The sequence below is a fragment of the Natator depressus genome, chromosome 1 (assembly GCF_965152275.1).
Source record: "Natator depressus isolate rNatDep1 chromosome 1, rNatDep2.hap1, whole genome shotgun sequence".
Lineage (NCBI taxonomy): Eukaryota > Metazoa > Chordata > Testudines > Cheloniidae > Natator > Natator depressus.
Window position 1 is genome coordinate 10,563,420 of NC_134234.1, and position 12,340 is coordinate 10,575,759.

General features: G+C 41.2%; 1 protein-coding gene across 1 annotated transcript in view; it reads right to left on the reverse strand.

The window, feature by feature from the left end:
- LOC141981065 (disintegrin and metalloproteinase domain-containing protein 29-like) overlaps positions 1 to 12,340 on the reverse strand; it is a 182,778-nt gene that overhangs the window by 29,337 nt on the left and 141,101 nt on the right. The window contains exons 17-18 of the mRNA XM_074942871.1: positions 11,683 to 11,760; positions 4,582 to 4,693 (exon numbers count right to left, since the gene is read on the reverse strand). Coding sequence (XP_074798972.1) covers positions 4,582 to 4,693; positions 11,683 to 11,760 — 190 coding nt within the window. The remainder of the gene's footprint in view (positions 1 to 4,581; positions 4,694 to 11,682; positions 11,761 to 12,340) is intronic.

Below are 12,340 nucleotides of genomic sequence, written 5' to 3' on the forward strand. Positions count from 1 at the left end.
CCCTCTGTGGAGATAGAGCTGGTTAGGGACTATTTAGAAAAGCTGGACGTGCACAAGTCCATGGGGCCGGACGAGTTGCATCCGAGAGTGCTGAAGGAATTGGCGGCTGTGATTGCAGAGCCCTTGGCCATTATCTTTGAAAACTCGTGGCGAACGGGGGAAGTCCCGGATGACTGGAAAAAGGCTAATGTAGTGCCAATCTTTAAAAAAGGGAAGAAGGAGGATCCTGGGAACTACAGGCCAGTCAGCCTCACCTCAGTCCCTGGAAAAATCATGGAGCAGGTCCTCAAAGAATCAATCCTGAAGCACTTACATGAGAGGAAAGTGATCAGGAACAGTCAGCATGGGTTCACCAAGGGAAGGTCATGCCTGACTAATCTAATCGCCTTTTATGATGGGATTACTGGTTCTGTGGATGAAGGGAAAGCAGTGGATGTATTGTTTCTTGACTTTAGCAAAGCTTTTGACATGGTCTCCCACAGTATTCTTGTCAGCAAGTTAAGGAAGTATGGGCTGGATGAATGCACTATAAGGTGGGTAGAAAGCTGGCTAGATTGTCGGGCTCAACGGGTAGTGATCAATGGCTCCATGTCTAGTTGGCAGCCGGTGTCAAGTGGTGTGCCCCAGGGGTCGGTCCTGGGGCCGGTTTTGTTCAATATCTTCATAAATGATCTGGAGGATGGTGTGGATTGCACTCTCAGCAAATTTGCGGATGATACTAAACTGGGAGGAGTGGTAGATACGCTGGAGGGGAGGGATAGGATACAGAAGGACCTAGACAAATTGGAGGATTGGGCCAAAAGAAATCTGATGAGGTTCAATAAGGATAAGTGCAGGGTCCTGCACTTAGGATGGAAGAATCCAATGCACCGCTACAGACTAGGGACCGAATGGCTAGGCAGCAGTTCTGCAGAAAAGGACCTAGGGGTGACAGTGGACGAGAAGCTGGATATGAGTCAACAGTGTGCCCTTGTTGCCAAGAAGGCCAATGGCATTTTGGGATGTATAAGTAGGGGCATAGCCAGCAGATCGAGGGACGTGATCGTTCCCCTCTATTCGACACTGGTGAGGCCTCATCTGGAGTACTGTGTCCAGTTTTGGGCCCCACACTACAAGAAGGATGTGGATAAATTGGAGAGAGTCCAGCGAAGGGCAACAAAAATGATTAGGGGTCTAGAGCACATGACTTATGAAGAGAGGCTGAGGGAGCTGGGATTGTTTAGTCTGCGGAAGAGAAGAATGAGGGGGGATTTGATAGCTGCTTTCAACTACCTGAAAGGGGGTTCCAAAGAGGATGGCTCTAGACTGTTCTCAATGGTAGCAGATGACAGAACGAGGAGTAATGGTCTCAAGTTGCAATGGGGGAGGTTTAGATTGGATATTAGGAAAAACTTTTTCACTAAGAGGGTGGTGAAACACTGGAATGCGTTACCTAGGGAGGTGGTAGAATCTCCTTCCTTAGAGGTTTTTAAGGTCAGGCTTGACAAAGCCCTGGCTGGGATGATTTAACTGGGAATTGGTCCTGCTTCGAGCAGGGGGTTGGACTAGATGACCTTCTGGGGTCCCTTCCAACCCTGATATTCTATGATTCTATGATTCTATGATTCTACCCTGTAAGGTATCTACCATCCTGATTTTACAGAGGGGATTTCTTTACTTCTATTTACTCCTATTTCTATTAAAAGTCTTCTTGTAAGAAAACTGAATGCTTTTTCATTGTTCTCAGATCCAAGGGTTTGGGTCTGTGGTCACCTATGCAAATTGGTGAGGCTTTTTATCCAACATTTCCCAGGAAAGGGGGGGTACAAGTGTTGGGAGGATTGTTCATTGTTCTTAAGATCCAAGGGTCTGGGTCTGTAGTCACCTAGGCAAATTGGTGAGGCTTTTTACCAAACCTTGTCCAGGAAGTGGGGTGCAAGGTTTTGGGAAGTATTTGGGGGAAAAGACGTTTCCAAACAGCTCTTCCCCAGTAACCAGTATTTGTTTGGTGGTGGTAGCGGCCAATCCAAGGACAAAGGGTGGAATATTTTGTACCTTGGGGAAGTTTTGACCTAAGCTGGTAAAGATAAGCTTAGGAGGTTTTCATGCAGGTCCCCACATCTGTACTCTAGCGTTCAGAGTGGGGGAGGAACCTTGACACCCTATATGAGATGAAATTGGTTTTCCATAACCACTCATCATACAGTCAACTGTCTGTGTGGTGAGATAAGGGCTAGAATGCCTAAGGAGACTGTATTTTGACTTCTTTTTAACTAATGTGGTGAGACAGAAGTTTACTTTGGTCACTGGGTTAGTATATCTAATAATAGAATAACTACTAGTTTAGGGTGAGTCTGCCCTATTTCTCAGCTGTTTGTCCTGAACCTGATATTCTCAGCTATGACCCACTGAGGCACAGTGACACCTATGTATTCCTGGACAGGAGACATAAATTAACATTGGTAAACAGAGAGAAAAAGTGGGATTTAATTTGGATTTAATATTTCATCAATTTGCCTCTTTCAGTGAAGCTCCTTGAATGACTTCTTTGAGGAACTGATTTAAATAGGTTTTTTTTACTTCATAGCACGTAGTTAAGATTACTCACTTTTGCCTATTTATAACCTGTTTTGTTATCCATTATAACTCAAAAAGGGCTCCTCTGCTCTTAAACAAAAGTCTTTAGCCCATCTATAAACTGTTTTATTATCTATGACACACTAAGACAAGGCTCACTCCCAATTTTGGGAAATGAGGTACTTTGGCCCCCTCCAAGGGTAGATCAAGGGTAAACTCTGAAAAAGTGTAATGTCTGTCAAAGCTCTCCACAGAGAAACATATAGACAAGATTGTAAGTGAAGTAACCGTTGTTTATTGTTTGTGTTCTCTTTTGGTTTTAATTTTTTCCCTTTCTTTAATAATAGTCATAGTTAATAATTATGATTATTTTGCTTGTCTTTAGTTGTGGTATCCTTTAAGGCCTGGCAAATAACCTCATGTGACTAAAACAGTGGGAGTCATGTCCCTGAATTGGTATTAAGAGAGAACTTTATTAAGATTTGGCCTATTATTTCTTATTACTCAAGACTATACAATTTTAGTCATTTTTAAGATGAAATTACTTGGTGCTCAACAACCTGGAACAGTCCTTTTTACCCCAGATGCACCCCAGAAATGGACTATATGTGGACAATCACTGGAAGAATTGGGGAGATATGGGAATGCAGTGAGTTTACAAAAACTGTAAAGTAATAACCAGTTAAAAGGAATGGATGACTACTAGGACTAGGGGATTTAGGGTTATGGTAAGATGGAGAAATGCTACATAAGGAAGAAGAAAAATTCAAAGGGTTTGGGTAGGAACCCCCTAGAAGGTAGGTAGGAAAAAAGTGCATCACCTTCTTTACACTACTCTTTTGCCTCTCGTGTCTATTTAGGGCCAGATTCTGATCCATTCATTCATGATGAATAGTACCTTATCTCCACAAGATCCCACTGATCCATTTGTGAAGTAAGATGCTACTTGTGTAGCTTTAGCATTTATTTTATTTGGCAGTAATATAAGGAACCTACAGGCCTGTAACCTGTAAGACATGGGCTTCAGCAGTTAACATAAGGCTTGCAACCTATGAGCTGTGGCACAGATAAATGGCCTAAACGCCACTCCTAAGTTTTGGGGAACTGGAAATAGAGTGTGTAAGTGGGAATTTTGTCCACAATGACACCAGCCAACCACAGGAACATGAGCTAACACTGGTTTTTGGAGAGAACATCTGCAGATATCTCACCACAAGAGTGTCATAGCAATGAACTGATGTATATGATAATAAGTTGAGATCATTAGTATACTAACCAATAGGAGAAGGGCACCTTAACATTAGTAGGGTGAAGAAATACAGATAAGGAAGAGGGGAGAAACCCCTATTGAATATGCATTAGACATAGTGACATTAGTGTAACATATTATAAAAGTTGCATCCAAGCCTGTGTGTGGGAGGAGAGAGAGGTGTAGCCCTTGCGAAGTGCCAGGATGATGGCCACTGGAGATGATGAGGAACATGATGGTGATGAGGAAGATAATGGTTAACATTTAAGGGTGTTCTTCCAGGGATGGTGTGAGTATATGGATGTTCAGATGTACATTCTGTATTATCTCTATTCACTTTACTGGGTTCGAGTGTTTGTGACTTTGCTAAATGTATTAATAAATTATTGTAGAATAGTGAGAGTGTTGCAACTGTGCACATCGGGGCTCTCAACTATACAGTAATTTTAATAATACTGGGCCTGACCTTGGGACAAGAACCTGTCAAATCTCAGAGTGATAACTGGGAATTCTTAAGTAATCAATATAATTAATATGTAATTTATGAATTGGGCTACACTTGGTATGAGTAAGAATATCAGAATCAGGCCTTTTGAGTGTTATATAAGTAAAGACTTCCAGCTCCTTTCAAGGGCAGCTCCAACTGACCACATTGCTGTAGTATAGAGGTGTTGGTGACAGCTGCAAAGACCACATTAGAACATGGTCATAGATTCCTGGCTTGAGACTGAAAAACAGGATAAAATATAGAGCGCTTAGTTTTTCACAGCACTTACTAGTGGTAGTCGGAGGGGGTCCACTGTCAACGCTTCCTCCAAATCCTTTTAATGTACAGTCTGGAGGGGCCCAACCAAAATTACAATGGCAGTTTTTCTTACTGTTGCACATCTGAAATAGAATAAGGGTATAAATAACATGAACCAAATGAGCAATTTGATGAAAATACAGCCTTCCTGAGCTCTTGGTGCAATCTTACTGCCCTGTACTTTATGGCATCACATACTAAATAAAAGACAGAATGGTAGTTTCTTATCTGCTATTTTAGGTTTCTCCAAGTCTCTTGACAGGAGCACCAAGATAACTTATAAAGATAACTTTACCCAGAGTCTCCATCTTTGGCAGGAGGAGTTAATGTACTGCCTTTGGTTTATTAGCGTGCAATCTTTATCATCTAGTGGCTGACCAAGAGATCTAAAAATTGAACCAACTTCTCTAACCACTTAAATCAGTTCTCCTTCAGTTTAACTTCATTAGGGCTGTATTTCGCAGTTGAAAGACAAAATTTAATGGAATCACTGCATATCCAATCTGATAGGGATCTCAAAGCCTTTGAAAACAGAGTACACGATAGAGCAAACTTCCCCTCAGATGAGAAAATCCAATGTGTAGAGTTATTAATTTTGTATAAAAGACATTTTAATGTTATCAAAACCCCTAGTGAAATCATGTGGAAAGCCCCAAGAGGAAAGATAGGAAGCTAGAAAGCAACAGCAGATTGCATATGGCAGAGTTGGTTTCTTCCTTCTTTCCGGCTTGTAATATAAAAGGTAGAGATCTGGGCATGTTTATCTTGGAGGAGTATGTTTTACCTTCAGAGCCAGGGGAAGCTGGCTTTATTAACCTGTAGGTCTTGAACTCCAATTTCAGTCAAGTAAGTGCTACTGTTTGTATTTTTGCACTGCTCCATCTAGTGCTAGAAATGCAACTTGGAAATCAGGAGTTGGCTCATTGACTGATGTAAGGTAAAGAAGGAGCCATGGGATTATAAAACAGGTTTTCTACTTCTAGGTGTAAATCAAGGACAGGACACAATGCTGGTTGTCATAATTTAATTTTTACGTTGCAGTAGTGCCTAAAGGGCAGAAGAAGGTTGGGCTCCCATTGTGTTGGTGCACAAATATGTGATAAATGACAGTTCCTGCCCCAGAGAGCTTGATTAGAACTTGGTTGAGCTCAGGTTAATACTCAGTAGTACAGCGACCTCGGGTCAGGCCAAAAATCAGCCAGATGGTTTTTATATTGTAGAACTAGGTTTTAAGAAAAATTCTTAGTGAAGGTACTACTTGAATTTTTGTTACTAGAATTTCATAAACCACATTTATTTTTCTCAGGGTTATCAATTAAAATCTCTCCATTCCCTTTCATCAGAACAGCCAAATATTCCGGGGCCCCCTTTCTTGAAGGGATTAAAGAAGAGAGTGGTTGTCCCATTTCCAGGCTCCAATCCATACACAAAATCCTTTCCCCTCCATTTGGGCAGAAGCCGTGCTTCTTCTTCCCAGGAGCACCTGCTTCCTACTGAAACCTTTAATTTCTTATGACTTCCTCTGTCAGTACCATTCAGCTAGCTAATGTGCTACAGCCTTCATGTCTTCTCCTCAACCTGACACTTAAAGTGATCTTTATAGGCTGGGCTCTTCCTCTCAGCCCACTGAAGAGTTTAACTCCCTCACAGTCCAGCTAAGACTAGGGCACATACATCCTGGGCTTCTTGTCCCAGCTTCCCATTTCTGTGTGTTTGATTTAAATAGTAATTGCATCTGTGGTCTGCACAGATCACCTTACAGACGGGCATCTGACTGCTAGACACCAACTCCTGAGAATGTCAGTTGCTCAGGCTGAACATTGTCTAGCTGGTAGGAGGGTAAGTTTATGGACTGACTCTCTCATGTTGCTTTTTAACGAGATTCACAGTTCCATTAGTAGCTACTACAGGAGCTCTCCTTTATCTCAAGCAGTACAGACTTGGATTTTTGGAGCCAAAGGATCAGGGTTCTAGCTCCTGCTCCCTAAGTCTTATAGCTGTGTCTAGTAGGTATCCTATCTAGTCTGTACCATGCTGGGACTTTGGACAATTTATCAGGAATCCCAGTGACTCCACTGCCATTGAGCTGATGATATTTAAAACTTTCCTGCAGTGTTACACACAGATATTGCATGTCACTGGAATTTGAGGACAAGTTACGTCTTCCTGTTTCTCAATGTCAGTCATTGCAAAAGGATTTGAAATAACTATGTAAATCTCTTCCTGATTCCTCACATTAATTTTGGTGTATAAGCTAAACTATTACCTACAGTTAATAGCCTTTTGTCCTGCCTAGCAAATTACTCCTTTAGTTAGCATGGGATAGATTCAGTCTTACCGAGGAGAGTGTTGTCAGATGTTTGGCTGGGTGCGTGTTCTCCCATGTGTTTTACCATGTGCTGTCCCAGCTCTGCGCAGATAGCTGGCACAGCAAACGTCAAGCGAACCACACAATAAATCTACAGACTTGGCTCATAGCGAAGGCACTTGGTTAAGTTTATTGCAGATGATGCACAGTGATAATGCCGCAGCTCAATGGTTACAGGTACACTAACACATGTATGCTTGTGACAATGGACCGGCTCAGGTAGTGGTGGGACTTTCCACTAGCTCCTAGGCCAGACAAAGACACTCCCTCTGAGATACATCTTTATACACCAATAAAAACAAGTTACGTATCACCCTTAATGTATCAGAGTGCCACCCATTGCCTTGTACCTGTAGGTTAGATCAAAACATCTATATTTATTATGCTGTCATCCTGACCTTATGTTAAGGTTCCCTCCCCACTCTGAACTCTAGGGTACAGATGTGGGGACCCACATGAAAGACCCCCTAAGCTTATTTCTACCAGCTTAGGTTAAAAACTTCCCCAAGGCACAAATCCTTCCTTGTCCTTGGATGGGTACTGCTGCCACCACCAAGTGAGTTAGACAAAAATTCAGGAAAAGGACCACTTGAAGTTCCTGTTTCCCTAAAATATCCCCCCAAGCCCCTTCATCCCCTTTCCTGGGGAGGCTTGAGAATAATTTACCAACCAAATAGGTAAACCAGATTCTTAAAAAACAGAATTTTATTGTAAAGAAAAAAAAGGTAACAGAAGCACCTCCATAAAATCAGGATGGAAGGTAACTTTACAGGGTAATCAGATTCAAAACAAAGAGGATTCCCCTCTAGGTAAAACTTTAAAGTTACAAAAAAAAAAACAGGGATAAACCTCCCTCTTAGCACAGGGAAAATTCACAAGCTAAAAACAAAAGATAATCTACCATGCCTTGCCTTATTTACGTATTCTTTTTGCAATATTGAGACTCATTTTAGGATGATTTTAGGAGAAGGAGTTTTCTGACCTGATGCTTCTCTGCTTCCCCAGAGAATACACAATGCAGAGCACAAACAAAGCCTCCCCCCCAGATTTGAAAGTATCTTCTTTCCCCATTGATCCTTTTGGTCAGGTGCCAACCAGGTTATTTGAGCTTCTTAACCCCTTACAGGTAAGGAGGAATTCTAGGCTACCCTTAGCTATATGTTTATGACACCTTATCCTTAAGATGGGTCAACATGTTCCTGTTATCTTTGGGGAACGTGTTTTTCAGGGTGTTCTTGTACCACGCTTCTGGAATGTGCTTGTGTCATAAATATGAAGGGAAGGGTAAACACCTTTAAAATCCCTCCTGGCCAGAGGAAAAACCCTTTCACCTGTAAAGGGTTAAGAAGCTAGGATAACCTCGCTGGCACCTGACCACAATGACCAATGAGGAGACAAGATACTTTCAAAGCTGGAGGGGGGGAGAAAAACAAAGGGTCTGTGTCTGTCTGTGTGATGCTTTTGCTGGGAACAGAAAAGGAATGGAGTCTTAGAACTTAGTAAGTAATCTAGCTAGATATGCGTTAGATTGTGATTTCTTTAAATGGCTGAGAAAATAAGCTGTGCTGAATGGAATGGATATTCCTGTTTTTGTGTCTTTTTGTAACTTAAGGTTTTGTCTAGAGGGATTCTCTATGTTTTGAATCTAATTACCCTGTAAGGTATTTACCATCCTGATTTTACAGAGGTGATTCTTTTTTACTTTTTCTTCTATTAAAATTCTTCTTTTAAGAAACTGAATGCTTTTTTCATTGCTCTTAAGATCCAAGGGCTTGGGTCTGTGATCACCTATGCAAATTGGTGAGGATTTTTATCAAACCTTCCCCAGGAAGAGGGGTGCAAGGTTTCGGTGAGGATTTTGGGGGGAAAGACGTTTCCAAATGGGTTCTTTCCTAATAAAATAAACCCAGGTAGACGTTTAGTGGTGGCAGCAAAAGTCCAAGGGCAAAAGGTAAAATAGTTTGTACCTTGGAGAAGTTTTAACCTAAGCTGGTAAAAGTAAGCTTAGGAGGTTTTCATGCAGGTCCCCACATCTGTACCCTAGCGTTCAGAGTTGGGAAGGAACCTTGACAGATTGCGTAAGTGTTTTGTGCCTAGCACCTCTTAGGAATATGTGTTTTTACAATAGCAACCCTATGCTTGCCACATTCTGTGAGCAGGGGCTGCCTCTTACTCACAACTTAACTTTGCTTCTACTTTAGGCCTCAGGCCTCATATCAGGCCTCTGATGCATGGGCTTATGTTTCAGGCCCTCTTCCTACTACAGAGAGCAAGTTTTTTTCTGAGGTTTCCCATTCTGCTGACACTCTGGAGCCTTTCAGTCTCTTCACTAAGTAAGTGACAGAACAAGGGCTGTTTGTCATAGGACTGCCATAAAATACAGGGTTTGTAAACATTCCTAGGAAGTTCATCTATAAATGCCTAAGTTCACAGGACTCAAGTTCTATCATTTTCTTGTTGAAGAAGGGATGAAAATTGGGGAGAAAACAAAAGACAATATAGAAGAGGAGAAATGGTTGTATGTGGATGAGAAGCCTACTCAGAAGGAATAAAATTAATCAAGTATTTTGAACCATTCATCTAAGGAGCTCAAAAGGACTTTAAGTCTCATGCCCTTCTGTGAGGAATATGGGTAATACTGTATCCATCAGTAAACCAAGGAATCCCAGGTAACAATGATGGTCAAAAATGTTTTATCACCACCTTCTGCTGGCCTGGAGATGACCACCTTTGCTGTTAAATGGAGACCTCACCTCAGTTTGTGGCTGAGCAAAGTGAAGTGGCCCTACACACAGCACTTCTCTTCCTTCCTCTGCGTGTGTCTGTGTGTGTGTGTGTGCGCGCGCACGCGCAGCCTCTCCAAAATCTGCTCCATGGTTGTTGTTGGGGGAGGAAGAAACAAGCTGTCTGTCCATCCCAGGGGAGAACAAGATCATTAGGGGGCAGGGATAGAATGAGGAGACACACACCAAACCCCTGCCACAGTGGTTGGGAGCAGGGAAGGCAGAGCATAGAGGGTAATACAGAGTCCCAGGTATGAGGGAAGGGGCAGGGAGGTTGCAGGGACTTCCTGAAATAAAGGTGGATTGGAAGGTGGAGCAAGGAGCTTATAGGGAGAAACAGAAGATGTGAACTGGTGGATTCTCTCCCGGACCAGGGAGTTTGGCAGATAATCATTAATGTACTTATACTTAAAAAGGCATATATAGTATTTAGTTTCCCCCCATCAGTGTTTTGTCGTCTTCTCCTAACCATTTCTGGAGCTGTTTTCCCCTATGTACTTGTAGGAATATAGACCTGGTAAACTATGATTTTAAACTGAGTTTGGATGTTAGTGCAAGTGATAAGCCTAAAACATGTGACCAAAAAGAATGAGAAGTAGAGACTGTGAAATGAGAAGAAATGGTGTTTGTGTTAAATTTATACAGATCCTTGAAATACCAGCATTATCTTATGTAAGGTTTAGGTCAAATGCAGTAAATAATTCTTTAAAAATAAAGAAAACATAGTTAATTGGGTACCAGGTGCAGTAAATAATTGATTGTATACACTTCTTTATTATAAAGAACTGCTTAATCCGGTAGCTAGGGAGAAACACAGTAAAATAAGATAAGAAGAAAACCTGGAAGAGAGGGGGTCCAGTCATTAAACTTGTCTCAACCAGTCCAGAGGTCAGAGTTCAACCATAAACTGACTCAGGCTTTAGCTAAGGTCTGATAACCAGCAATGACATCACTTGATTATAATGTTATAAAAGGCAAAACGTTAGGGGTTGCTTTGTCACAGCTTTTTCTTATTCCTCTGCAGTCATGCCAAGATAGAAAGGTTTATCCCAAGCTTGATCCTATTGTGCATATTTGCGCAATGCTTATAATTATATTCTCACTAAAATATGCTGGTATTTGTATTTTGAATATAATCAACACTAAGTGGCCTTTAGACTAATAAAGGAATACTTATGTGCACACTACATCATGGTGAACCTTAGTAAATGTATTAGGAAAATTATTTCCAACAGCACTGCTTCAGCATTCCAGTCTTTTAGAGTGTCACCACACCTTTCTCTCCCTCCTTGGAATGATCTGGGTCATACTTATATACATCCAGAACACTCCCATACCCATTAGCCTCTGAGGGGACTTCTTAATTGGAGTCTGTTACTTGTTTTCTTTCCCCCCCGCACTATGTAGCAGTTCACTCTCTAACAGAGGGATGCAAGACTGTGCAAGCAATGAACTTGGCCTACAGAAGCAATGAAGTGTGCAACCCTCTAAATCCTATCCTTGTTTGCTCCAAGATGCATTAGTGTAATGTGCTTCATGTAGGCCTATTCTTGAAGGCCCCAGAAACCTTTTTCTTGTGCTAGGAGAATGTAACACCTGAATTTCTTGTTCTGCACTAACTCCCCAGTTGACTGTAAGTGCAACATATAGAAATAAATTTTATTAGCAATAAAATCCAAAATGGCATGAGATCTGGCTATTTTGCAGCTCTGACTGTATCATGTGTCATATGTGGCTTTTCATCAAATGATGTATAGTTGATAAGATTCTGCCTTCAAAATAGTTTAATTACTGCTTTTCAAGATCGTCTGACTAAAATAATCTTAAGTCTAATGTGAAGCATCACTGCTAAGAGACTAAGTTCAGTGTTCTACATATTATACTCTGAAATTCAGAGAATGTTAAAATCTTTACTACTTACCCCTCTGTTATTGCATTTTGTGTAATTACAATCGTAATCCAGAGTTTTTATATTGACACATGTCCTATTTATACATATCTGTAAAAGTTCAGAAATAAATATACATTAGATAATAGAATGGCACTAGGAAAGCCTGTATTCTGACTGGTTATTCGATGTGGAAACCACACTATAGGTCAAAAAGAAAGGTTAATGGTAAATAACTTTTCAGATTTTCTTAGCACAGTGTGATCTTGGCATCAGTGTCAAAACCCTCTAGAAAATAGGAAGCATTAAGGTCATGCATGTGCTCATTTGCAGAACAGAGTTACCTCCACTTCTTCAGAATCCATATCAGAGACTCTGAAGAAGTGGCAAGGGTGGAACTATGTGGGCATTCTATGCAAAGAGTCAGTTTCTGGCAAATAGAACTTCTCCTTTAAGTATTTTTAGTGTAAAGCCTTGCACTACTGCTTTCTTGAAACAGGCATCAGCTGCCAAGTTAAGAGAGTAATGCTGGATGAATATATCAATTGAGTTAAGGAGCAGCCATACATGGTAACAGCTAAAAGTCATCCACAGCCTCTTGACTACTGCAACATCCTTTTTTCTAGCATGTCCCCATCGATTCAAAAATATCATCCTAGCTCAATTTTCTGACCATATAACCCTCCTCCTC